Consider the following 25,080-nt stretch of genomic DNA (forward strand, 5'->3'; position numbering starts at 1 on the left):
GTCCTGGCCTCTGCTACCGTACAGCGTTGTGGTAATTTATACAGTACCTCTTCGTGTAAACTCTCCTCTTTCATTTCATGCTCCCTACACACTGCAATGTTTAATGAAATTACACTTTCTAATAATTGAACACCCCACCACTCTCTCTCTCTCTCTCTGTCCCTCACTGTTTTTACTGTTTCTCCCCTTCTGCCTGCCTTCACTCCCAGTCAAATAGCGCCGTGCCGCCTTTGCAAGTACGCCAGTGTGGCCACCGAGCCTGAATCAGACATGGTTAATGCCGCGCAGACACCCGGCTCTTTGTCTCCGTCTCTCCCATGCCGCTGCCCCGCAGATGATGTCAAGTGAATCAGACGGAGATCTCCGCCGTTTGTGGCCGTGACTGTGCTCTTCGCTGGCTCAGAAGTGCCGCTGGCACGGCAGCGGAGTTGGCTTCGCATCATGCCTTTGCTGGGATAACAAGGGAAAAAAAAGAGAGAGAGGGAGGGAGAGAGAGAAACAAACAGCTTTTGTTGTCCCCCCCCCCACTGAGGAATTAACAGATTTGACGAGTAAACGAGTTATACAAGTTGTCACAACTCTATATGTCAAAAAGAAATATCATGATCAGTGGTGGACATCCAAAAGATTGACTGTATGAACCGAGGTTAAGATGAATTTAAAACAGCAAATAGAAATCAGAGAAAGAGAGAGGGGGATAGAGGGAGTGAAATTGAGGCCCCTTTGCAGGAATGTGACCTCACAGAACCTCTTCCATGTCCTCTGGGTCTCCGGTGTTCAACCGGATACTTGGACAAAACGACAAAAGGCAGAAGATGTATGCCTCCGTTTGGTTTAAGGGCAGAAGGGGGGCGCAGGGGAATCAGTTGAGAGGTCCCTCCGTCTCTCTCTCAAGTCAACGTGATGTATAAGTTGCACGTTCTACTGCCCGTGGACAGCGGGAAGATTAGTCCAGGGGATGAGGGGAATCACAGGTGGAGTTTATTCCGGGGGGGAAGTACGTGAGGAAAAACAAACTGTTAATTTATTCACAATTAAAGGAAATTAAGAGTCAACATGAAGCGAGCTTCTCAGATGAAAGAGGCCGATCTACCTACAGCAGGAAACAACAGACAAAATTGTCTGTTAAAGTAATATCTATATATATACACACAGACAATTTAATAAAGAATTTTGCAATGGCCGATGGGATGAAATGCTTTGAAACTGTTAAAATGAGTTGAAACGATGTGAGTAATTAATTCGAAAATTAGTCACGGGGAAACAAGATGATGACAATGAAGTGATTTCTAAAGTATACACACAGAGAAGCAGCGGCAGCCCTGCGATTCCACGCATACTTTGGCCACTTAGTGAGTCCTCCACTGCAGCGTTGGAGTGGATGAGTGATTTGCGTTTCATGGTTTTTAGCAGCTGCAGGCGGCTGCTGCGGGACATGGGACAGGACAACCGTCAGACACACTTCCCCCCCCCCCACCCCCCGAAACAATGTTTTCATCAGCTCATGAAGTGAACATGGCAGTTTTCCATCAGCAAATTTGAGCTCTCTAATCCCTGAACTCCTGCTGCTTCAGAGTGCGTGCAGCCAAAAGCAAAAAACTGCAATGTCCCAAAGGATGAAAAGAGACAGGGATATGCTCAATGACCTTGGACACGCTGACAGTTTTTCACTGTAAATGAACATATGGAGCAGTAAACTGCACCAGATGTCGCCGAGCCATGACCTCACTGTATTTACAAAATCATGCTATGCAGTCCGAAGTCCAACCAGCAATCTTGAACGGAAGAAATAAAATTCAAACATCTAACACGTGCAGTGATCGGGCAGAGGATCATTTTTTGTCCCTCAAATTTACAACGGCATGAAAATGTTTGTGTGTTTGCATATACTGCACGAGGGCTGCAACTAACGATTATTTTCATAATCGATTAATCTGTCGATTATATAAGTTGTTTGGTCCATACAATGTCATAAAGGGTGAAACATGTCGATCGTGTTTCCCAAACCCCAAGATGATGTTTTGTTTTGTCAACATACTAAAGATATTTTACTGTCTACTGAGGAGCAAAGAAACCAGAAAATACTTGAAATAAATAATAATTGAAACGATTAATTGATTATCACGATAGTTGACGATTCATTTAGTAATCGATTACTAATGGATTAATCGATTGTTGCAACGCTATACTGCACTATGGTTGCCAGTTTTTTCTTCGGTAAAATATAAATGTTAATAATTGCACTGTACGGAGATGAGCAATTTCAAAACTCACTTTTTCAGCGATGTAGCATTTTTTTAAACTGAGCACCTAGCTTCTGTAAATTAGTACAATCTCTCGTTTGACTGTCTGAAAAAAATAAAACATGTTCTTGGTGTTCCTTTCCATATTCTTGGACAAACGCTGCAGTCTACGGCTTATGGGACATGATGTTTGCTAAAGTCAGCTAATTAAAGAAATTGAATTAACAAGGACATTACATATTGGAATGAACCACGCAACATTCATTAGTAATATCATGGCTCAGTTATTAGTTAATCGCATCATTACAAATGTGGGAAACTAGGAGTTATAGTTTCACGCATAGGCTCTCTATCGTGTGCCTTGTTATCACGAGTAAGCCATAGACATGTTTTTGTTTTCGTAGATAAGATGAACTGGCGAATTGGATTTTGACACAACAGATGAAGAAAGTGTGGATGAAGGTTTGCTTGTATATTATCACAGCGAAAAATCTGAAGTCACCGTTTATCTTGTAATGTAAGCGAGCAGTGTGAATGGACATGGAATAGCTGTTTCCTTGGTATATGATGTTGATACAGGTAGTTTCCATCCATCCATCATCTACCGCTTTATCCATTTAAGGGTCGCCAATCCCTGCCGACATTGGGCAGGAGGCAGGGAACACCCTGGACAGGTCGCCAGCCTATCGCAGGGCCACATACAGAGACGAGAAATTCACTACAACCATTCACTCTCACTGTTGATTCAGAGTCGCCAATGAACCTGAGCGCAATCTGCATGTCTTTGGACTGTGGGAGGAAGCCGGAGTGGAGCAAACTCCACAAAGAAACCTGGATTCGAACCCAGAACCGTCTTGCTGCGAGGCGACAGTGCTGACCACCACACCACCGTGCAGCCCTGACACAGGCAGTTAATGCAACAAAATTTCCGATTGTGCGTAAAAGTGTCTTTATTGGGTCTTTGGCCTCAGCTGAATCCTCTGGCCCACCCTGACCGCGACTAAACCGGCGATCAGTCTATTTCGTACGCTGACCCACCCCGACCTGTGATATCAGCTCCTGAACCACGTACAAAAAAGCAGAGCACTGGGCTAACCTCATTCCCAGCTTGTGTCTGCCGAGATAAGAGGCGAAAAACAATGTTACTTATCCGACTTATTCCTGACAGATGGCAGAGTAAACCGAGATACACCACACACACACACACACACACACACACACACACACACACACACACACACACACACACACACACACACACACACACACCGCAGAGCCTCTCGGAGGAGAGCCGCTCGCTCCGCTACGACCCATCTACCCGGTCTCGAAGGAGCATAGTGTGCCTCCACCAGTCTTTCCAGAGGAGAGAGGGAGAGTCCGACTGCAGCTTTTCATGGCTGGTTAACCCTGGCTCTCTCCATGACCTAAATTTACCCTGACTGTGATCCTAATAACTCTTAACTACTAAAAACAAAAAAACTATAGGAGAAAAATTATTGGAACCGCAAATTCTGTGCAGGCTAATGTTACCAATAACAGGGGTCCCTATACGGTCTATTGACATCTTGTTCGTTGCTGACCAAGAAGGTCACATCTCTTTTTCTTTCTCTGTCACACTCTAACTTATATATATATATATATATATATATATATATATATATATATAGCCAACTGCTTCACCTCGATGGCTTCACTAGCCCCTTTACTCACCTCCAATCAGAGCTCTTGCTCCTCTGACACTGTCTGTGGACATAAGATTGGCTGTGTCATCACAGCCAATCAAGGGGGATGCATGTGTGCCTGTGTGTGTGTGTGTGTGTGCATGTGTGTGCGTGTGTGTGCGTGCGCGCGTGCAGCACATGTCCTTTCCCTTCTTTCTAAAGCCTCCCTGACATGTCGTGTAGCCTAATTGACTCTGCTGCTCGGGGTCCACTGTCCTCTGTAGGCTGTGATAAACTCTCTCTCCCTCCATCTCTGTGCGTCTTTTTTCCCCCTCTTTTATCTTTCAGCTTCACAAATACACCCCCACACGTACTATTTACTGTATGTCCAGGCACACTGAGCTACACACAAGCATTTTTCAATTCAACAAAATCATAAAATCATAAAACCGAAACCGCTGAGTTAAAGTGTAACCATGTTCAATCTGTAACGCAAGATGATTCGCCATGCAGGGACGGGTCGATTTTAAGGGGTAAATCCCCGAGTTTGCCTGCACTCAGTTCAGAATGGTCTCTCACCGTTTCCTCAGACTGTGAGCACATAAAGGAAGCCATTCCTCCTCAGGCCCAAAACATCGATCGACACTCGTGGTTCTGCCCTCGCTCGCTCTCAGACCTTGTCCGGGGGTTTATAAATCGCTCCCCGTGTGCCTGCTATGTACTTGCTGAAATGTTTCTGAACTTCCACGTATTGCTGCTTGTCCTCTGAGTGTCCTACGATTGACAAATGTTTGCATGGTCAGCTGTTGTCTGTCATCAGTATCATGAAGCTTTTAACGCAGCATTGGTTTGGCTCTCTTCCACCAATTTGGAGCAGTTTTTAGATCCACGAATGAATGTCTATGCTTCATTTTATGGCAAACTATCCCATTTCACAAATTTCAACCTCATGCACTGGAAAAGTTTAGGGATTGCCAAAGACAGAACAACACTGCCATCCACAGAGCCATGTTGCTAGCTGTGACCTTTAGTACGAGGTTAGGCTACCATTACATTTTTAAAAGTCTCTGAAGAACAGCTCCAAAACTTCTTTAGAAAAAAAATAGTTCCTCGTTTGGTAGTGATGTTGATGGAGGAAATTGCTCACCCGCACTTTGTTCTGTGAATGCCATAGCATGTGATTTCATACCCATCCAAAATATTCAGTGATGCTCTGTTCCCCCGTTATTCAGATCAGGATAATAAATAATACATTTTCTACGGTGCTATGACCCAGAGCTCTAGCGGTCTTGATGCAGACCACTTGACCTCTTGGTGTAATAATGCGTGTGTGCCAGACTTCAGGAGAGGGGCTTCAACTTTTGTCAACATGATAAGATTTCCTCAACTCATAGCTTTTATTTAATTATATGTTATCACTGTAGCAGTGCTCTGTAAAGAAGCTGTACGTAAACAGGGGTTGGGAAAAAGGCTCAAAATTAACACTCTTTATTATGCCTTCGGAAAAACAGAGTTACATATCACAGCATATGTTACCGCTTGTTATCTTGTTCCCTCTGGTCTTTGCAGATAGCGTGCTGCAGTGATGTCGCAGCTCATCCTATTGTTGTGCGCCTTTCTATCTACATTAATTGTATGCTATTACCAGAGAGACCCGGTCAGGCCAGACCTCTATCTGTGCTGAAAGCTCTGCCTGCTATAATGATTAACTGGTGATGGATGGGACCCAACTTGACAGAGATAGATGCTGCAGGCACGCACGCACATATACACACCACCTATTCAGTAATTGTCACAATGCCCAGCGTGTTTGTGTACGGGGGAGGGAAGGCATGTGTAGGTGTGTGTATGTGTCTGCGTGTGTAGGTGTCATGGTCGTCATAGGCTTGCAAAGCTTCGTCTGTTTGCGAAATGCAATAAAACCGAGCTGTCTGTCAGAGAGGAGCCAGAAACTGGACTTGAGTCAATATTCTATCAATTGAAAAGTGTGAGAAACCTGTGTGTGCACATTATGCTTTAATCAAACGGAGGGACCAGACACTGAGCCCACGCAGTATATCTTTAAAACATTTTTATAGAGCATGTGTGAAAGAACTAATGAGGGTTGGCTGAAAAGAAGTAAGTAAAGTTTATCTCTCCATTGAACCTATCTAAGGTCGATGTCAGAAAGTGCGTCACGATGAAAAAAAGAAGAGCAACGGGCATAAGATACAGGCACCATGTCGTGGTAAAGAATGAAATCAAATGGAACAAAGAAACAAGGCGGTACTGTGTTGCATTTTGAAGCTATTTAAAAATGAGGAAATGCCCTCGGAAACTGAAGTCTGATCGCTCCGATGCATCAGACTTCAGACGCACTCTTGTCAGATGTTGAAAAGGTGTAAATGTATTCATGTCTGCGAGATGCATATCTAATTTTATGTGTACCATCGTCAGTAAGGAAATAACTGTAAGTAAATATTTCAGACAGTTAGAGGGTCTGTTTTGTGATAACCCTGGAATCAGCAGTTGTTCTCCCCGTCTCATGGGGGATAGCTGACCCTGTTTAGCATGTAGCTCGAGAAAACCCAAGACAGATGCAATCAGAGTTGTGACCTGGCAGTCATGAAGCTCACTGTCAGTGATATTATGTTATTGGAACACAAGCCCACATCAAGGCCTGTACCCCCGTACCACCTGGTGTGGTGTTTGTACTGGAATCAACTACATCAACCCCATCGACCAACTGCAGACGCTAGTTCCAGGAACCCCCTCAACCAACAGGGCCAAGCCTGTCAGCCTGGTGCCCCCAAGGTTGCACCCTAAGTCCAGTCCTCTTCCCTCCCACCTCCCATGACTGCACTCCCGCCCACAGCTCAAATGTCTTAATGAAATTTACATATGATACAATCACATTTGGTTTGATATGAAGCTAAATGAAACATCAGCACACGCCACAGTGGACTGTACATCAACGGGGAGGAGGTAGATGTGGGTTGCCAGTTTCCTCGGAGTTCACGTACTGTATGTGAGGACCTGACCTGGTCAACAAGGCCCAGCAGGGTCTGTTTTTCGGAGGACTCTGTGGCACAACAGACTCCCTGAAAAACTGTCAGTAAACTTCTACCGCTCCAAAGATACGGATGATCGTGATGTAATACTGTACAAGTCTACCCAAAGTTCAATCTTCAGTATGTCTTATGGCCTTTACTTCAAAGTTCCTAAGCAGTGACTATTTTTATGATAAACAAATATCCATAAAACAATTTTGTGTTATATTCATTCATTTATTTTTTGCTAGGTTACTCACAGGTCCCACTGTTCCACGTATGAGGACATGAACTGTGGATCATTAATCAATTACATTGACGAAAATTGATTGAATCGCCCGCGCTCCCAGCTGCTGCCCCCGATGTCATACCTCTATTATGGATCATTGTTTGTCACCACCTCTCATGTTCAAGGGGGCAAAAAGAATGATGTATGAATGAAAAGAATCGAGAACGAGTCCTTGGCTGAGCTTTATGTAGCATTTTTTTCTCCTTTGAGTGATGTGACTCATGATGCGGCATCATACAGCAGAGAGTCCATCACTGGTTCTACCGAGCTGTGTGTAAAGTATTCACAAAGATTTATCCTTCTGCCTCACCACGTTAAAGGAATAATTCAGCCTTTAGGAAATATGGTATTTCACTTATATTAGGGACAATATTACTGTAAAGGTGTACTGAACCTAATAATGACAAATTGATAGGCCAATTTAACTGTGATACATTTTCCAACATGTTGTACATCACATTCAAAACCATTTCCAACTGTTTGTTTATTTCTCATCTTGTCCATTACTACAGAAACACCCATGCAGGCTAACTCTTACTCTCCATGTGAAAAAGCAGACCTAGTTTGAGATCTCGCCATTCCACTGTGATTGCCTCCGTGCTGGTTGCATCAGTCACTGGGGAGCTCAACTGAAAACGGCTAACGTGAAGCTAATATCAGATTGCACAATGAAGTAGTGACAAAAAGGAAATCCAGCCTCTGAAGCAGAATCATTGTAAATACCTCCCAAATTAAAAAAAATCCCGCTAAAAACTGCAATGCAGTTAAAACACTTCACAAACTGATGAACCCAGTTGTTATGGCCTCTATGCCTGTGTGTGTGTTTGTGTGTCTGTGTGTGTGTGTTCCTTCATATCTCCTCCGATGTTGAGCCCACAGGAGTGGCTCCAGGCTTTATTCAAATTCAATGGCTTGCGTCGACTGCCTATCAAGAGGCAGACATTGCGCTGAAGCACGCCCTGGGCTTTAATAATAACGCTAAGCGCCCCTCTGAGGGCGAGAGGATGCTTGTTAAGCTTCACGGCCAACCTCAGGTCTGTGTCATTGGCAGAGCATCGAGTACTGTGCATGCACTGTATGTTGTGGAGGTTTTGCGACAAAGCTCAGCGATTAAGCCGATGAATTTCTCCTTTTCAGCTTTCTTTGAGGGCGATCATTCTTTCATCCGCAAGGGTGTTGAATCAAGAGCAACTGGACTTGGCTGTAGTATCTTGAAGACGTTTCACCTCTCATCCCAGAGGCCTCTTCAGTTCTAACTAAGTCGTGGTGGAGGCCAGGTATTTAACCTCTGTGGAGTGTTTTTAACAAGGGTAGCAATGGTCGCTGGAGACCTCTTTGGAGCCATCAAAACAGAGAAACCATCCCTCAACAGAGGAGGAGGTCTGCGACATTATCTTCCCTGAGTGGACACAGGTAACTCCAAATACTCCGACTACCCTCGTTAGAACAGTGCCAGCGACAGTCGTACAGACAGTCTGGAGCGTTAACAAGCTCCGCCCACACTCCACAGAGGTTAAATACCTGGGATTCACCACAACCTATGCCGGCCTTACGCCTAACGACTTTCAAGCGTTTTTCACTGTCTTATACAAATTTCCTTTGTCGGTATAAAATCGTGAGAGTTTTGCTTGAGTTGAGGCACGCTCATCTCGATCGTTTGGTGTATGGTGGTGATCTGAGCTGTTTTAAGTCGGTCTTTTTCTCGTCTTGACGGTCCGATAAAATCCACCGCGTTTGATATGATCGTAAGTTTTTAGTGTTCGCTCACACAGGGGTGACGTGATCATTGTCTGCAACCAATAGGTGAGCTCTTTCCAGAACCAAACAGGAAGCAGAAAAGCGTGTGGGGGCCGGGGAATACATGCTGCAACATCGCATGAAGACTCCGGAGAAGCCTTGAACGCCGCGGTTTCGAAAACTACCCGGTTGCGTGAGCGGGGACAGAGCAAGGCTGCACCGGAGTCTCCATGCGATGTTGCAGGAAGTATTCCCGTTGTCTCCACATTCTACGCCGTCTTCTTTTTCTCTTGTTGGCTTATATTTCCTGTACAGACCATTGCCCACACACACTGCGTCTTCTCAAAGTCGTCCAGTGTACGGTTGGCATAACGCTGAGTTCAAACTACACGATTTTTAGCCCAGTTTTTCTTTTTGTGCTCGCCGACAAATCCTGGAGCTCGCAGCAAATCGGAGGAAAATCAGCGTGAAATCAGCGCCCGGGAACCGGCACTCGATCGCCATGTGCGAACTACCAATAACGTGATCCAAGGGACTCCCTGATGCCTCGCCGAAGACTAAATGCAGGGCTTCGAGCAGACTTCAATGACCCGAGCCACATATTAACGCGTCAGGTTATTTCTCTCCGTCCACACAACACACAGAGCTTGCGCTCAAACCACTTCCTGTTTCTGACCTTTCAACATAAGAGTATTCTTAAAATGTATTGAATAGTGTGTGACCCACGGTCGCCGATGAGTCACGTAGTGTGAACAGCGAAATGACTGAAAGCCTGCGATTCATCAGCACCGCTCGCTCAACTAGACCTGGACTCATTTTAAGACTAAGTAAGACTCTTTTTAGTCCAGCCATATGCTATAAACAGCCCAAAAGAATTTGGGGACATATCTGTATTTCATTGGGTTCATTTTCATTTATTGTGTTTCAGATATAGCAGTTGGTAGTAGTCTGCTGTTGGGGGAAAAAAAGGGAAATTGGTAATTACTGACCTCACTTAGCATGTGAAGAGGCAGCCTTTGGGGGCTTGGTATTTTCCAATTGCCCATGAATGAAAAAATGAGTTTGACATTTTTGTTTTGCTTGCATTGCCCCATAATTTCTGTTAAAGGAGTACAGTGCAGCGAGCTCAGAAGAGCGCACCCGTTGCATTCGTTGCATTGCTCGCAATACATCGCTCATGTGTTTGCAATGCAAATTCACCAGTGGGAAAAGTTAAAAGAATTTCGTTGTACAGTTTTACATGTGCAATGACAATAAAAGGCTTCTATTCTATTCTATGGATTCTGTTTTGCAGTTCATAGAGCTGCTCCATTTCGCACAGTTTTAAGCCCAGAGGGAGAGACCCGCAGCTCGAGTGCTTATCCATTCTCGATGGGTCTCTTAAAAACTGAAAATGTCAATTTGAAATTATTGTTGTTCAAATTTGGCTTATTAAAATACCAAATAAAGTTGCATCTTATCAAATTGTTAAAAGTGATTAACACAAAACCTGGGGCAAGGCAGGATTATTACAGTATAGTCAGGAGTGTACTGGTTGGTGTCTTGGGACATAATGAAGCTTCCATGTGTGACGGGGCCCAACAACAAAGTTTTGCCTCCAGGATTTTTTTAAGCTGGTGAATCCAGCCATGATTAAAACATCACACACTATACACCGTAACATTATGTGTTTATAGATGGTGTGAACAAATTCATTTGTTGAGCACTTTAAGCGACCAGTTTTAACATCATGCATCATCATATCATGTCAAAATATTTAAAGTAGTAGTTATATATTAGAGCATGACATTGGTGCCCTGTTTTGTTTGATTAATTAACTTAAGAGATGGCAGATTAAAAAGAAAACACATTTCCAAACCTAATAGAAAGGTATATTGGATAGTATAGCATGTTGGAGTATGACTGATTCATGTCTCAACTGCAAAGAGAAAGCTGCTGTTCCACACAAACACAAAATCAAGTGCATTGCTCTTCAAAACGCGCACTATTGTTGCTCACCACACAGAATTTCATGATCATATTTTCGGTTCATAGAAAAAGGGAACGTGCCCCAATTTGGTTGTACACCAACTGGAAAGACTATGATGGCCACGATAAATCATCCAAAGGGTGCTGGGAAAGGCTCAGCGAAACTTTCCTGAGTGTGAACATCAAACGGATCAAGTTTATACGGGAAGTTGAGTTGTGTGGGTTTCTAAAATATTCATAAAACCTGTGTAACTTTAGAGGAGCTAAACCGAGCTGTCAGGCAGGTGGGAGGAGACGCAGCTCTCTTTTTCTCCCTCTCCTTTACTACTTCATGAATTGGAATGATTCACGACCAAAAACTGTTTAAAAGTCAAGGCGGTGGGCGTTCTGATGTTAGATAGGGTGCCATGGGCTCACGGCGCTTATAAAATACCTCAGATCAAAGGCCGAAGATGAAGATTTCCTTCTCCGTTAATCATCAGTGAGAAGATGATGAGAGGGAGGGGGAGACAGAACAGCGGCAGATTGCAGGATGCAGGTTTCGTTTTGCAAATATCAGATCTGGCTGCGTAATTAGTCGTAACCTTTGACAGAAAACATCTGCCGGCCTTTTGATGGCTGGTTGTCACTTTCGAACCTGGAAGGAGCCGTGGGCTGCAAAGTGTGAAGGATTTTAAGAGACACCGTCGCCCATGAGTCACCGGTCTGCCAGCGTTCTGACACATACCCTCTCAGCTGTCTCTCAGTGAATCTGATGCCAGAAAAGATGCACAAGGAGAATTCTTTATTTATGAGGCAGTTCTGTTGATCTTTGAAACATTCTTTTCGTTTAGTCAATGGGTTTATTTACACGCTGGGTCTTATTTTCATCGCTTAATTCGACAACCACTTCCACTGGTTATATGATAAGTCAAAGCAAAAAAACACAATCCGTGAGACAATCCGACATGTTGTTTGACTTTGCACATGCAACTCTGGGTCTACAGCTGTAGGAGAGTGCTCTATGTGAAAATAAAAAGTTTGTACAGCCGGTTGTGGCTCCGAAGGTGCTGTGAAAAATCCAATAAATCTTAGTTACGTCACTTGAGTCACTTGTCAGTTGGGTCTGAAGATGACAACTTTGACGAGTTAAAAAAGAAGTGAGCTGACTAAGGTTGGCCCACTCCTCATCTCTTACACATTAGCTGGTTCTAGCATGAGAAAAAAAGCAAGATGTTTAACAAACTGTCAGCAGCCGAGACACGTTTGTATGTATTCGGTGCCCGGTTATGACAGGGAAAAAAATATCAACACCTCTGGTTTATCCGATTGTATTCAACTAATCATCATCGTCTGACGATGTACAAAGAAGAATTGGTGGATAACTCAACACTTTAGCCAAATTTATTTTGAAGTGAAGCTGAAACGTGATGCGCCCAAGTTTAAGTTTAAAACCGGCACGTCTCTGAAGATCCTCAGGTCAAGGTTATCCTAGAAGAAGTTTAATCAAGGGCAACCGCGCGTGGTTACTGACATTTGAAGACTTTTTCACCTGCAATCCAAGAGGCTTCCTCGGTTCTTGGCAACTGATGGGGAGTTATTTAACCTCTGTGGGGTCTAAGTCAAGTCCATTAATGTCTCTTGATTTGTTAATGCTCCTGGCCGATGTAACCACAGTCAAACAGATCCAGACTATCTCCTACCGGCACCGGTTGCCCTCGATTGTTGTAGAACGTGAAAATGATTTAACCAAAAGGTTCGAGGTCCAATGTGAAAGCTTCAATATAATTAGGTATTTAAAGTGCCTGTCTCCTTAGACCTGCCGAAGTTCTTTGGGTGGAGGCTTTTTCATTGTCGGCAGGGGAAATACTGATTCGGTGATTGGAACGGGATTTGGAATGCGAGTGACAGGGTTGTCGATGGCAAACCTCACGTGGAATAAGATTGGAGGAAACAACTCAGGACTGGGGAAAGATGGGATGGGAAAATAAATCCCCTCCTTTGTAACGCCGTAGTCTCAGTGATGCTTTATTGCTTTCAGACACAGAGGACCAAGCTGCCCGCTGCAGAGGCTACAAGTGAAACTTATCGAAATGCCCCCAATCTGCTTCATCAAGGCATCGTCAGGCAGTACACTCAAGTTTGCATTTTTCCCCGAGGAGCTTGCTTAGTCAGCCAACCCCTGCGGCTCTGTGTACGGTGGAATTCTGCCAACGAACGTGTTGTAAATTCATGGCGAACTTCTGACTTTACAGAATGCCACGGTACTGGAAACCAATTTGTAGTGTGATCGTGCTTCTTGGTCATTGCCGTTGGTTTCTGTTTTGTGTAATTTCTCGTCTGCTTTGTAATTGAACTATTTTAATGCAAATAAATTCTGCACCTGAATCCTGCAGGACCTGTCATAAGTTTCAAGTATTCCCAGCGGAGGCTATAATGTCCATATTTTCCCCAGAACTGCTGAAAACGTTCAATAACTTAGAAAACACAAACTCTTCGATCATCTACTGATTTTTTTTCCCCACTCTGTTTCTCTGATGGTAATCTTCCAGCTTGTGCAATGCTTCAAGTTCCATATTTAAGGGTTTGCATGAAGTTCCCAAAAGAGACAGATTAAAACTTGTGCCACCCTATTGAAACATTCATGTCAGTATTCAGAAAACTGTTGGAATAACTTATGCGACCTTCACAAGACACCATTTGCATTGAGCGACTGAGAGTCGGTGTTAAGAAAAATGCAAAAAGAGAAATACTGAGTTTCAGATTCCACTGAGTCCAAACGCGCTGTGAAGTCTCATCCATTTCCTCGGCCTCATTCATATTTAGCCCCTCATTTCATCTGACTTGAATCTCGTCATCTGCTCTACGCCTGCCGCATTCCTCTCTCGGTAGTCACTTTAAATACATGTAGTACATGAATCATTCATCGGTGTCCCATCTCAACCTATTTGCTTTCATTCCATAATACTTACCAATTCCCTATGTAGAGAGAAACCTGAGCTTCTTAAAGGAATAGTGCGGAGGATTCAGTGGCACCCGGCAGTGGGGTTTGCTGATTACAGCCGAGCGTATATATATCCCTCCTCTCACCTTTTCTGTTCTAAACGTGTAGGAGAAGCTACATTGGCCTTCAGGTGACATAAAAAAGTGAAAGGCCCTCTCTGAAGCCAGTGACTGGAGTCACAAAAACGATTAGTTCCAGGTGATTACACGTGAATGAAAAAATGCCATTTGTTATATTCAATTTCTGCCATTGGATCCCTCGAAATCCTGGACCCTTAGTGCCAGAGTATTTCAGTGTGTTTGTGTTCATGCATAGGCTGCTTACGCAGATATGATTACGAGTAATAGCTCTCAGTATGATGCGACAGCAGCTGCACAATAGCTGTCAACCTGGACTCTTAAGACGCTTGTGCATGAACATTCAAGTGGGGAAATGGACAGGTATGGTGACTGGGTATTGGGTCACAGCCGTTTAGTTCCAAAGCTGAAATATGCACACACACACACACACACACACACACACACACACACACACACACACACACACACACACACACACACACACACACACACACACACACACACACACACACACACACACACACACACACACACACACACACACACACACATAGACGCTAAATGCAAACACATGGTAACCATCGCTTCATCTCCTCCAATTTTTCTATCGGAAAAAAAACAAACAAAGAGAAACCAAACAAGAGAAACTCCATCAGAAATGAGCGGCTCCCTTGGTCTTGCCGCGCGGCTCTTTTATTAGTTTCCCTCTCCGTTTTCATTTCTCTTACATCCTATAAATAGAACAACGGTCCAATTCCTCTCGCAAAACCTCTTACAGACACACACATACAGTCCACGTAGCCCCCCCTGAAGCTACTGTAGCCTCTGGGCGGGCTCGCGTACGGGCAGGAGTGCATTCTGGGAGAAAGCCCCGCAGAGAGGAGAGAGGAGGGCAGCATGGGCAAGGTTGAAGGTCACCCACTGTCTACTTCCAAGAATAAGCGTGCATTTGCTGCAAGTGTGCATTCATGCCTTTGTGTATCATTTATTCAGACAAGTTCACTATGGCCATAGCTTGAACTGTCTTAATGCACGGATCAAGTCAGGTTTAAGTCAAGTTCATTAAGCCCAGTGTGACATACAACCTCTCGTGGGTTTTACAGTAACACAATCTTCCCCAAAAAACGCTTTTTGGAGGCAAATGGAAGAGGCCTTGTGGGAGGCAGTTCACAAAGAGAGATTCCCTCAATGGACAGAGGGCTCTAAAAGTCTGAAGATTAAAAGGCAAGTCCAGTTAAAGGGAGATAAGTGGTGCAGGCACTAACCTCTGCTTCTTCCATGGGTATGATGGAGGAGGTGGTACAGCGAGGGGGCAGGACGCGGTGCCGACCTCGCAGGTCAGACCTCAGCACTCTGACATCCAGTGCGTGTTCGTCCTCACACATTGTGACAGTGTAAAGGCAGCCTCACTGCATTACTTGGAGCTGCAGCTCCCAGTCGATACACTGCTGTAGGAGGAAATGGGAAAAACTTTTAAACAACCGTGACCCTTTTCTCCAGATTGACCGCGCGCCCGCCTCACAGTGAGCGTGAAGGGAGCCTGGAACGAATAAGCGACGGGATGAGGTGGATAATGTGGAAGAAAAAAAATTCTGTTTATTCTGCATTTAAATGAAACTAAATAAAAGATACAGCAAATATGCGATTTCCACTGGCCAACCAGGAGCCAGAGACGTGCCCCGTTGCTACACTTTGTTTTTGTTTGAAGACAGCCCCGATGGAACGCTTTTGGCCATGATGCCGCTGTGCTCCTAGATCCTGTGCTGGCAGCACTGCCTTTAATTTGAAGAACTGCGATAAGATAAGTTGAAACATAAATATTATAACTTGGTGGGATGTGGCAACACCGGTGCACATTTAGCAATAATATACAGGGGGGGGGGGTTTATTATTTTTTTTAAACAACGCTCTCTATCCATTGATCCTGCTGATGTTCGATCTATAAACATGTATATTGTAAATGTCAATCGCAAAAAATTCTGTCACCCACTCTTCTGTATTTCTGGTGCAGAATTGAGTCGTTGATCACAACGCACGTTGTACTGATTATGTAATTCCTTGCATCCCTTCAGGACAAATCAACATGCATGCAATCGAGGCATCATTAGTGCCGCTCAATTAGCCCTCTCACATGGAATGAATTTATGATGTGAATATGAAGCCGGAGGTCTCTGCGGCCACCGGGGAGTTCGGTTATTCCATACAGTTGTTCTTTTTTTAAACATTTGCGCTCTTCATAAAAAAGAAGAAAAAAAACATTCTGAACACGATTGTACCTCATTGAATGTCTGAAATTGCAGCTGCTCTGCACATTTATTCATCACAAGGTTATTTCAAAACTGCCAATCAGTTGTTCCAGGGGCTTCAAGTGTCTGGCAGGTGGTCAGAGCCAATTTATGCATTCGCAATTTGATCGCAAGTTGTTATTCACATTGCATAGTGCACGGTTTGCTCGAGAGAAGATGGCTCGTTCCATCAGCGTAGATTTTTTTTTTTTCGCAATGTAGACAAATACATAAAGTAAAATAAAATAAAGAAAAGTCTTTCCCTCTCCCTTGTGAAAACAATGTGCTGCTAAAGCACGCAAATCCTATATGCATGAGTTTGATGATATGGCGTACTGCATTAAAAAAACCAGAGCAGCAGTGGGAAATATATAATATATTTGAATATAATATATTAATATTTCGTATAACTTTCAAGCGGGCGCTTAGTAAATTAGACAGAGACAGATACAAAAATACATTGTGTAACTGCCTAAATGATCTGATCTGGTTGAGACAAGTGTACTTACACCATTAAGGATATTTACAGAGGGAAAACAACAGCAGTGGTTATTTGATCAAAACACTCCCAGCATGGGCGTCACTTTGTTTTGAAAAGTGGTGGGGACACTTTTATTTCAGATGAAAAAAAAACAAAAAACTATTATTCTATCAATCTCCCCATAACATTGTTGAAAACAGTCATCCAACATCATAATCCATACTTAGGTTGTGGTTGTGTGTTTTTTCCCCCTCCGGATGAGTTACTCGGTATGTTTTTCCAAAGTGCCACGTCCTTCTATCATTTCGTTTTTTCTATAGCTGATCCACAATTTTTTCATCCATGTTTAAGCTGACTTTAACGTCTCGTCTGTCCATCTTTCACACTGCCGCTATCCAATGGTCATGTGACCACGGGAACTTGAGGAACACGATTCACATCACCTCTCATCATTAAATTGTCATTGTCCCAATAGACGCACACAGCCTGTCAATCTCCTTGACTAACGCCGCAGCCCACCACAGGATAGTCATAAATTATAGTACTTATTATACTATTATAGTGGTGGGGACAAAATTGGCCATTTGAAAAAGTGGTGGGGACATGTCCCCAGCATAAATGACACCTATGACCCCCAGTTACTTCTCTTCATGCAGCCCAGTAACTCATTGCGTGCCTTATTATAAGCTTTACTTATGAACCTCAACCAACTACCTCAGTTCTGGAATCTTAATGGAACCTTGGTTTATACAATCTTTCCTTAACCTTAACTTATACTGGTGCCACACGCAGATATTCTTATTAAAAAAAAGGATTAGATTAGATAAGATTTATATAGCAGGAGGGTTGGTTTATGTTTTCACAATAATGTGGCCATGTGGTTCATGACTGCTGCCTTTAGAAGTGACATTCAAGTGGCCATCTGAAACCGAACCAAAAGCTACGGCTGCCGGATGATCGGAAAACTTTCAAAAGGGGCCAAAAAATGTGTTTGTTTTGTTTGTGTTGCTGTTTGGTTCAGAAGGGATTGCAGACGTTACAAAAGTCTGATCTGAAGGAAAAAATATGCAGGCTCCGACTGCCTTTGCGATTTCTTCATGTACGTGTCTCCCTCTAAACACGCGCTTGACCTTAATCTTTGATCGCAGTCTCCCCCCCCGCCCTCGCTCCACACCATTACATATACACATATAAACATAAGCACATGCGTTTCCCATGTCTCTCGTTCGACACTAATCGTCTGAGAGGGAGGGGGGAGTGGGGTTTGGGAAAGATGCTGCCCAATGAGGGATGAACAGAGGTGTATACAGACGTATACAAAAACAAGAGAACAAATGAGAAAAAGGGGAGGGAGTCTTATGGGAAAAAGGGAGGCAATCTGGAATAGCGCTATATAAATCTGATGTGTTATTATTAAATATGACAAAAAGGGGAAGAAGGGTGTTGACAATAAGTGGAGGCTGCAGAGAAACAGGATGACGAGGCAAACATGAGGGATAGGGAGTGTGTCTCCGAGGTTCCGATGTGATGGTGTGGCGAAGCAGTGCGACATCTGTGTCCAGAGAATTCATGACGGTTTATTCACTTTCATCGACAAACAAAAAAACACATTGCGATGATCACAACTTGTGCCTTTGTTGTACAGCTATTACGCAGTGATAGCAGATGATGTAATGTCTAAAGACTGTTTAACGTTTTTTAAATGATTTCGAAAAAACTTTTAGGGACCTACTCTGACTTTGCCCCTTGTTCTTCTCCGACTTCTCTTGTTCTTCCCCTTCTCACTTTCATCCCTCTCCATCTGTACTCCCCCTTCTCTCAGCGGCGTCACAGTGTGTGTCAGCGCTGGGATGCGAGCCCCACTACGAGAACGCCATCGAGAAGTACTGCCTGGCCAAGTTCAGGCTGGACATGCAGGAGCTGGATCAGAGACACTGGTGCAGCTGGGAGGACACAGTCGAGTGAGTAGGACACACACACACACACACATCCAGTCACACAACAGATTTACGTTCATAAAAATCTGCTATGTGTTTAAGATTTACACTGGGGTATTGGGATTTCAACCTCTTTGTTGGTTTTAATGTGAAATGAACGTTGAACACCCCAAATGGAATTTTGAGGATTTCCTTAAAAGCCTATAGGACAATTATCTTCGCACATCACAACATATTATATATATATCCCTCAGCATTGATTTTAGATATGATAATTTCCATGTGGAGGTCAATATAATTGTATGCACAGGTGCTTGGTCACGGTCCAACGGCTCATTAGATACTGCGTGAGAGCAAAAGGGGAAAGAGAGTGATGGGGGGGGGGGGGGGTAGTGTAGAGGCATATGCAGAAACAGAGATCTTTTGTGCATGTACAAAAATTATCTTTGCACCCACCGTAAAAGACGCACGGAGCCAGAGATTTTTTTTAGAATCGCTCCCACAGCTGGCGTCAGTAACTGGCATCCATTTGCACCATTAAGAAATTACATAATAACCCCACCCCCACTTGAATGTCCGTTCGAAATTGTGCATCGGCCTGTTTTGTATTAAAACAACCCCCCCTATTCTGAATAGTTTGGTTATAATATCATGCTGTCTCTCTGAACGCTGAAACGCTCGTAACTCCCCTCGCCGTTAACAGCCACCTTGTGGGGGAGGCCCGATTTCTCCGACAGGTCTGGTCTCATGAGCAGAGCATGGTTGTCACTGCGCTCCTGAGAATAACCTGAGTACTGTTGCTTTTGAAACTCATAAACGCAGTTTTGGATTATTATACAGAGAAAGGACATCTGATTGCAGACACTCAAAAGTCGACCTCCACATGTACAGCATGAAAGCGAGAACCAAGAAGCTGATCTTTGAAAGATTTTCTTGGTTGTCTCTGTTTGAGGTGGTTCTGTGTGTCTCTGTGGTAGTTTTGTTTCTCCTCATAGTCATTTTTGAAGTCCCCAATAAGAACAGTCTGTTACTGTAACTGTTAACTTAGGCTGAGGCTTTGGTCCAGGAGGATCCCAGAACCCTTGGCCCCCTGGTCTTGTGCCCAGTCGACCCCTTCAGTAATCCATACAAGGCCTGAACCAGCCATGACTTGCGTAAAAGAACATCGTGTCTTGACTCTTGCAAGTCAGCCAGCACATTGCTCTGCTATGCTGCGTTGCTAGCCGCGAAGTCTAAATAGAAATCTTCTGCTATTACTCTCAAGTGGCTAAAATCACACTTAAGAGTCTGTGCCTGTTGTGTTCAGATAAATAATGACGTTTAGGTGAAGTCAAATGCCTGAACCATGAGGATACCAGATGGCCCGCTGTGAGGCCCCATTTAAAGAAAATGAGTATATCTTCCATCTATGCGTAAACAGTGACGTATGCAGACGACACGGTGCTTTATCTGGTAGATACAAGTAGATGCAGAATTGATGTGAACAGTGGAGAAATTAATAACGTTGCTGAAGTGTGTGTAAACAAAAGGCTCGGACCAACGATGAAATTAATGAAAAATTTGAGAACAATTTTGAACCTTTAATTATGAATATAACTTGAATTTATGTAGTCAAATAAACAGATTTGCCTTTTAAGTGCTTGGATTAAAAAAAAAAAATCTAATTCTGGTCAATTAATACTTTTTTTCACTTCTGACCATTTCATCTGTTGGTGTATATTGCACTCAGCAAACTGTGGAGATCTGGCGTTGCAGTAATAATACAACAAAGTCAAAAGGGGCGAGAGACATTTCAGACAACAATTCAGAAATATGGTGAGTAGGAGGAAGCTGTGACGGTGGAGGGAGCTGCAGCAGCAAACAGTGTTGAGATTAAGGTATCAGCAGAATAAAGTGAGACGCTTCCCTTCTACGATAACGGCTGCATTGTACAACCGCATTTATATAACTGGGCGTCGCTGGTCTGCTGTGATTGCGCAGTCAGGTCTCACTTTATTGCCCTGCCACAACTGACTTTCTCAGATCTCAGCAATTATGATGGTGAGTATAGAAGATTATTACCATTGAAGATAAAATAGCCAACTCTTATTGCTTAAGAAGCATATACACAGTATCAGGCAAATTGGAAAATCACATTGGTCTCAGACCCCCCCAAAAAATAATCTGGTTCTAAAAACTGGACAGAGAATATAGATGATGTTACATTGTTGTATACTTTGTAAAGAGAGTAATAATATGTTGAGGCTTGATGACTTTCATTTTCAATCAGATTTATGTCTGGTGCATAAAAGAAAACTCACACTGTTGATGAGCTTCTGTTAAACTTTGAGTCCATTCAATAATGGAATAATCACATTTAAATGCACCTCTCATGTTCAAACAGTTATTAACTTTTATTATTACAAATCTGTATTCAGATATTTAATTACTTCTTTTTTTTTACATTTGTCTTCGTGAAACAATGCCACCTGGAACATGGGCATCACTGCACATCACTGACATTCTGTATCTCCTGCACTTTGCAGTGTTTTAGTTCTATCTCTCCAGGGGCTGCAGGAGTAAAGTGCTGCAGCGAGAAGCTGAATTGCTCTAAAGCTCCTCCTCCTCCTTATTGTGGCTTTAGATTAAAGTTGTTTGCGCACAAAAAGTGAACTCTGCTTCTGCAGTGTTGTTCCTCGCACCGCAGACGTTGGTCTGCAGCAGGCTCACTGGACAGGGTTGTTATCAGTGAAGGACATGATGTCTAAGCAGTGTAATTTTCACGAGTTATGGTTCCCTGAATTTTTTCTTCACATCACCCCCCCCCCCCCCCCCAAAAAAAAAGACAGGTAAACGAAAGATTGAGCAGCAGCTCAACGGTGCCTCGCCCTCCCTTGGCCCCTAATTGCTCCCCCTCTGCGTGAAATCTCTCCCCGCTCTCTCTCGCCGAATAGAAACAGCGGAACTCGCGAGTGTGCGACGATGGATCCCGTTTCCCGTGAGCACCAGTCCTCGCCATTTCCAGCGCACCCTTGCGTTTTTGCCCTGAACGTACGGTTGCCTGAACCACACATCCCTCCTGCTAAGCGCGCTGCCGTGGTACAGCCCCGTCAGCTCTGCCGACCTGTCGCTCAGCGTCACTGAGGTATTCATTATTAAATGCTCGTGTGTATTTCCCCCCGGATCCCGGAATATACCCACTTCACCTCAGACTTCGCCAGCTTTCGCGGAGGAGTGCAGACTTTACTCTGCATTAAAACATTTCTGAATGAAATACCCTCTGGGCAAAAAAAAATGGGACAGCTTCCTTGTCTGAAACTATATCACTATATCTTTCTTTTTTGTCCCTGCTTACTTCTTCCCATCACTCCTTTCTTTTTCATTCGCCTTATCTCATTTCCTGCTTCCCTCCTGCCCTAATGACTTGCGGGTGCAGATGCTAAGATATCGCCCGATTATCCGTCTCCCTTTCAATTCTAGCGACGTCCCTAATACATTTTATCCTCCCCGAGCCCCACGCGCAGTTATTGTTACTGCACCAGTGTCCCACTTCACTATTTGTTCTCCTCTCAACATGCTGTATAATGTCCACTTTAAATCCCTCAATGCAAATCGGAAAAAGAGCAGCGACGGGCCTTGGGACGGTCATACACCGCAGCCGCGCCACTCCCATTCAGAAGTGACGGTGACGCTCTTAGACGGCGGCGTGAAACACGAACACGCAGGAGGACACTGACTAATTGCCGAAGCCGCTGTGAAGTCCAACAGCGGAGGGTCACTCCTCTCACGTCCTTCTAATTGTTCTATTTGAGATGTTAGGAAACGGCACATCGCCTAATGACAGCTGCCGATTAAATCAAAAAGAGCCAGATACTTTACTTGAATTAACCAACAGCCATTTTCCAATTGTCGTAAAAGTTGAATCTGAATGCAGCATTTCAGTATTCAGCTGTCAGAAAATGGCAAAATGCCATCTGCGGAAAGAGTCTTTATAAACCTGTCACAGCGGCTATAAACCATGAAGCAAACTCTCTGCCTCCACAATAAAAAAAAAAGGGGCCCGGATACTAAGAACATCTGAAACCTTTGGATGACGCGACCTTTTCCGTTCTGCCATCATCGTTAGAGAAATCATTAAAAACGTGAACGGATGAACTCTGGAGATCCTTCGGTTTATTACCCGCTATTAATAACCTCCTGATTCAATTCCTCAACATGTCTCCTCCTTTTCCTCGTAGAGACCCTTAGAGGACCACGCCGCTGCCCTTCAAATTTTTTTATCTGCTCAACTACAAATCATGAAAACTTTGCAGTTCGATATAATACACGTCAGATTTTCAGCATTCCGGAATGTTTGGTTTTTTTCACGTCCTTCCATGCAGTTCTCCATTTATTCATGAAAAGCGCGATCAACTGTTTGCAGACGTTTATACGTTGCTTTGTATTATGATTATTATTGTCAAGGTCTGCACATTGTGTTTTTGACACTGTTACATTAACACGACATGTTAAGTGCTGCATTGATCGACCCTTCGGGCGAGTTCCAAGAGTCTGCCAACCGATTTTTTTGATTATCGCATGAAAACCAATAGCTTCCCGGAGGATGCGGAAAAAAAGAAATACACAAAAAAAAGAGCAGTAAATAGAATAAAACACGCAAAATCATAGTTACATCTTTTAAGGAGTAATATGGACCAGTATAATTTGGGTATTTCACACTAGCTGATGTGGTACTAATCGTTTACATGCATTCACAAGCGAGCAAACATCACAGTACACCCACCGCATACTAAGTCGCGTTTCAATGTTTACCACTGGATGGATCAATATCGCATCCGCCGTCGGGCCTGTCTAATTACCTCCTGCCACGCTGCTCAGGGCGGCGACACGGCGGCACCGGAAAAAAAGACGGCGCCGTGACCGCGAAGTTCTCAGAGAGTCATTCGTAGACATTTGATCCCGAACGATGCTAGAAAGATAATGTTGTAACAAAAATAAAAATAAAAAAAGCGAGACTATTGACAACTGATACTGATAATGATGCTGCCGGGGGGGGTTGTGGTGAGGGAGCGGCCGTCGAAACTTTTAGCCAAAGGGGCCTCGGCACACGGCGCCAGACAGCACTGGACAACGCGTCCAGTCTTAACCAGGAAATCGTTACCTTACTCCACCTTAGCGTTTGCTGCCATCGTGCTGTTTTCCCATTGGGCCATTTAAAGCTGTCACTAACGTTTTCATAGCCCCGGGAGCTGCCTACGTTGGGTCGGAGGATCACGGGCTTGCTCCGTTATGCACGTGGCACCCTGGTCCCACTGCATCGGTGAAGGCGACGGTCCGTGGCCATGTGAAACATGCTGTGGCTTGAAACCTTTTCAAAGAGAGTCAATTATCAAATCTGCTGCAGAGCAAAAATGGAGGAATTTGGTCCTCGGGCCGTCCCGTCCGATTACTTTGCGCCAGTGAACGAACACAGTGACGGAGTCTGACGCGTTGCGGCGATCGTTCCTGCAGCCGGTGCGACAGAGGAAGAGGTCTCCTGTCAAAAAAAGGATAGAATTTGTGCTTTCAATCCAGCGACCGCAGTTGATCTACAAAGCACAACCTCACCGTAGCGCCTTTAATCCCCAGAAGAACATTAGCGGAACATCAAACGGTTGTCAACGTCCAACTAGAATCCGGTCCTCCTCGCTGTCCAAATTCATTCAAATGGCTGCCCATCATGTTAATTGTTTTAAAACGAGGCTTTGGGAGATGAATCAGAAACGCTCCCCACGTGTCCTTGTTTTACACTCGGACTGGGAGAGGGGGGCCGCGCGTCCGACCGGCAGCCGGAGCGAGAAGAGGAGTCAAGCGGCTGTTTGCGAGCTCCTTCCCCGAGGGCCAAGGTGCGACGCAAGATACGGCGTGTGTCCGTGCTCGTAGATAAGACCTTGAATCAGACGCGGGCTAGAGAGTCTGTCGCTCTTTGTTTATGTTGCGTCGCAGGCGGCTGTACAAACTGGTCCGTCCACGTAGAGGAACAATGGTATTCTGCCTCTGTCCAGCTTGTAAATGGATGAGCAGGGTCAGCAGTATTTAACTATATATATATATATATATATATATATATATATATATATATATATATGAGAGAGAGACAGAGAGAGAGAAAATGTGTTTATATAGATATATATTTTCTCAGTCCAGAGATGCTATTGCGGGAAAATATGTCAATCACTATCACTTGGACTTTTTGCTCTTTTAGCCACAGTTGTTATTGTTCTCATTCAGGCCTTCTGCCATTTGTGTTGTCTTTGTGACCTATTTGCTTCTATTCTTACATAGCAACACATTAACATGGTGTTTTGCAAAAGTCACACAACCGTTGAATATCATTTTTCTTTTAAATATCCCAATAAGCTGTGACAT

The 25,080-nt window shown here is 44.0% G+C and overlaps 1 protein-coding gene across 1 annotated transcript in view; it reads left to right on the plus strand.

The window, feature by feature from the left end:
* The window catches only part of ramp1 (receptor activity modifying protein 1), a 48,113-nt gene that overhangs the window by 10,307 nt on the left and 12,726 nt on the right, over nt 1–25,080 (plus strand). The window contains exon 2 of the mRNA XM_035651215.2: nt 18,579–18,717. Coding sequence (XP_035507108.1) covers nt 18,579–18,717 — 139 coding nt within the window. The remainder of the gene's footprint in view (nt 1–18,578; nt 18,718–25,080) is intronic.

The sequence above is a fragment of the Scophthalmus maximus genome, chromosome 14 (assembly GCF_022379125.1).
Source record: "Scophthalmus maximus strain ysfricsl-2021 chromosome 14, ASM2237912v1, whole genome shotgun sequence".
Classification (NCBI taxonomy): domain Eukaryota; kingdom Metazoa; phylum Chordata; class Actinopteri; order Pleuronectiformes; family Scophthalmidae; genus Scophthalmus; species Scophthalmus maximus.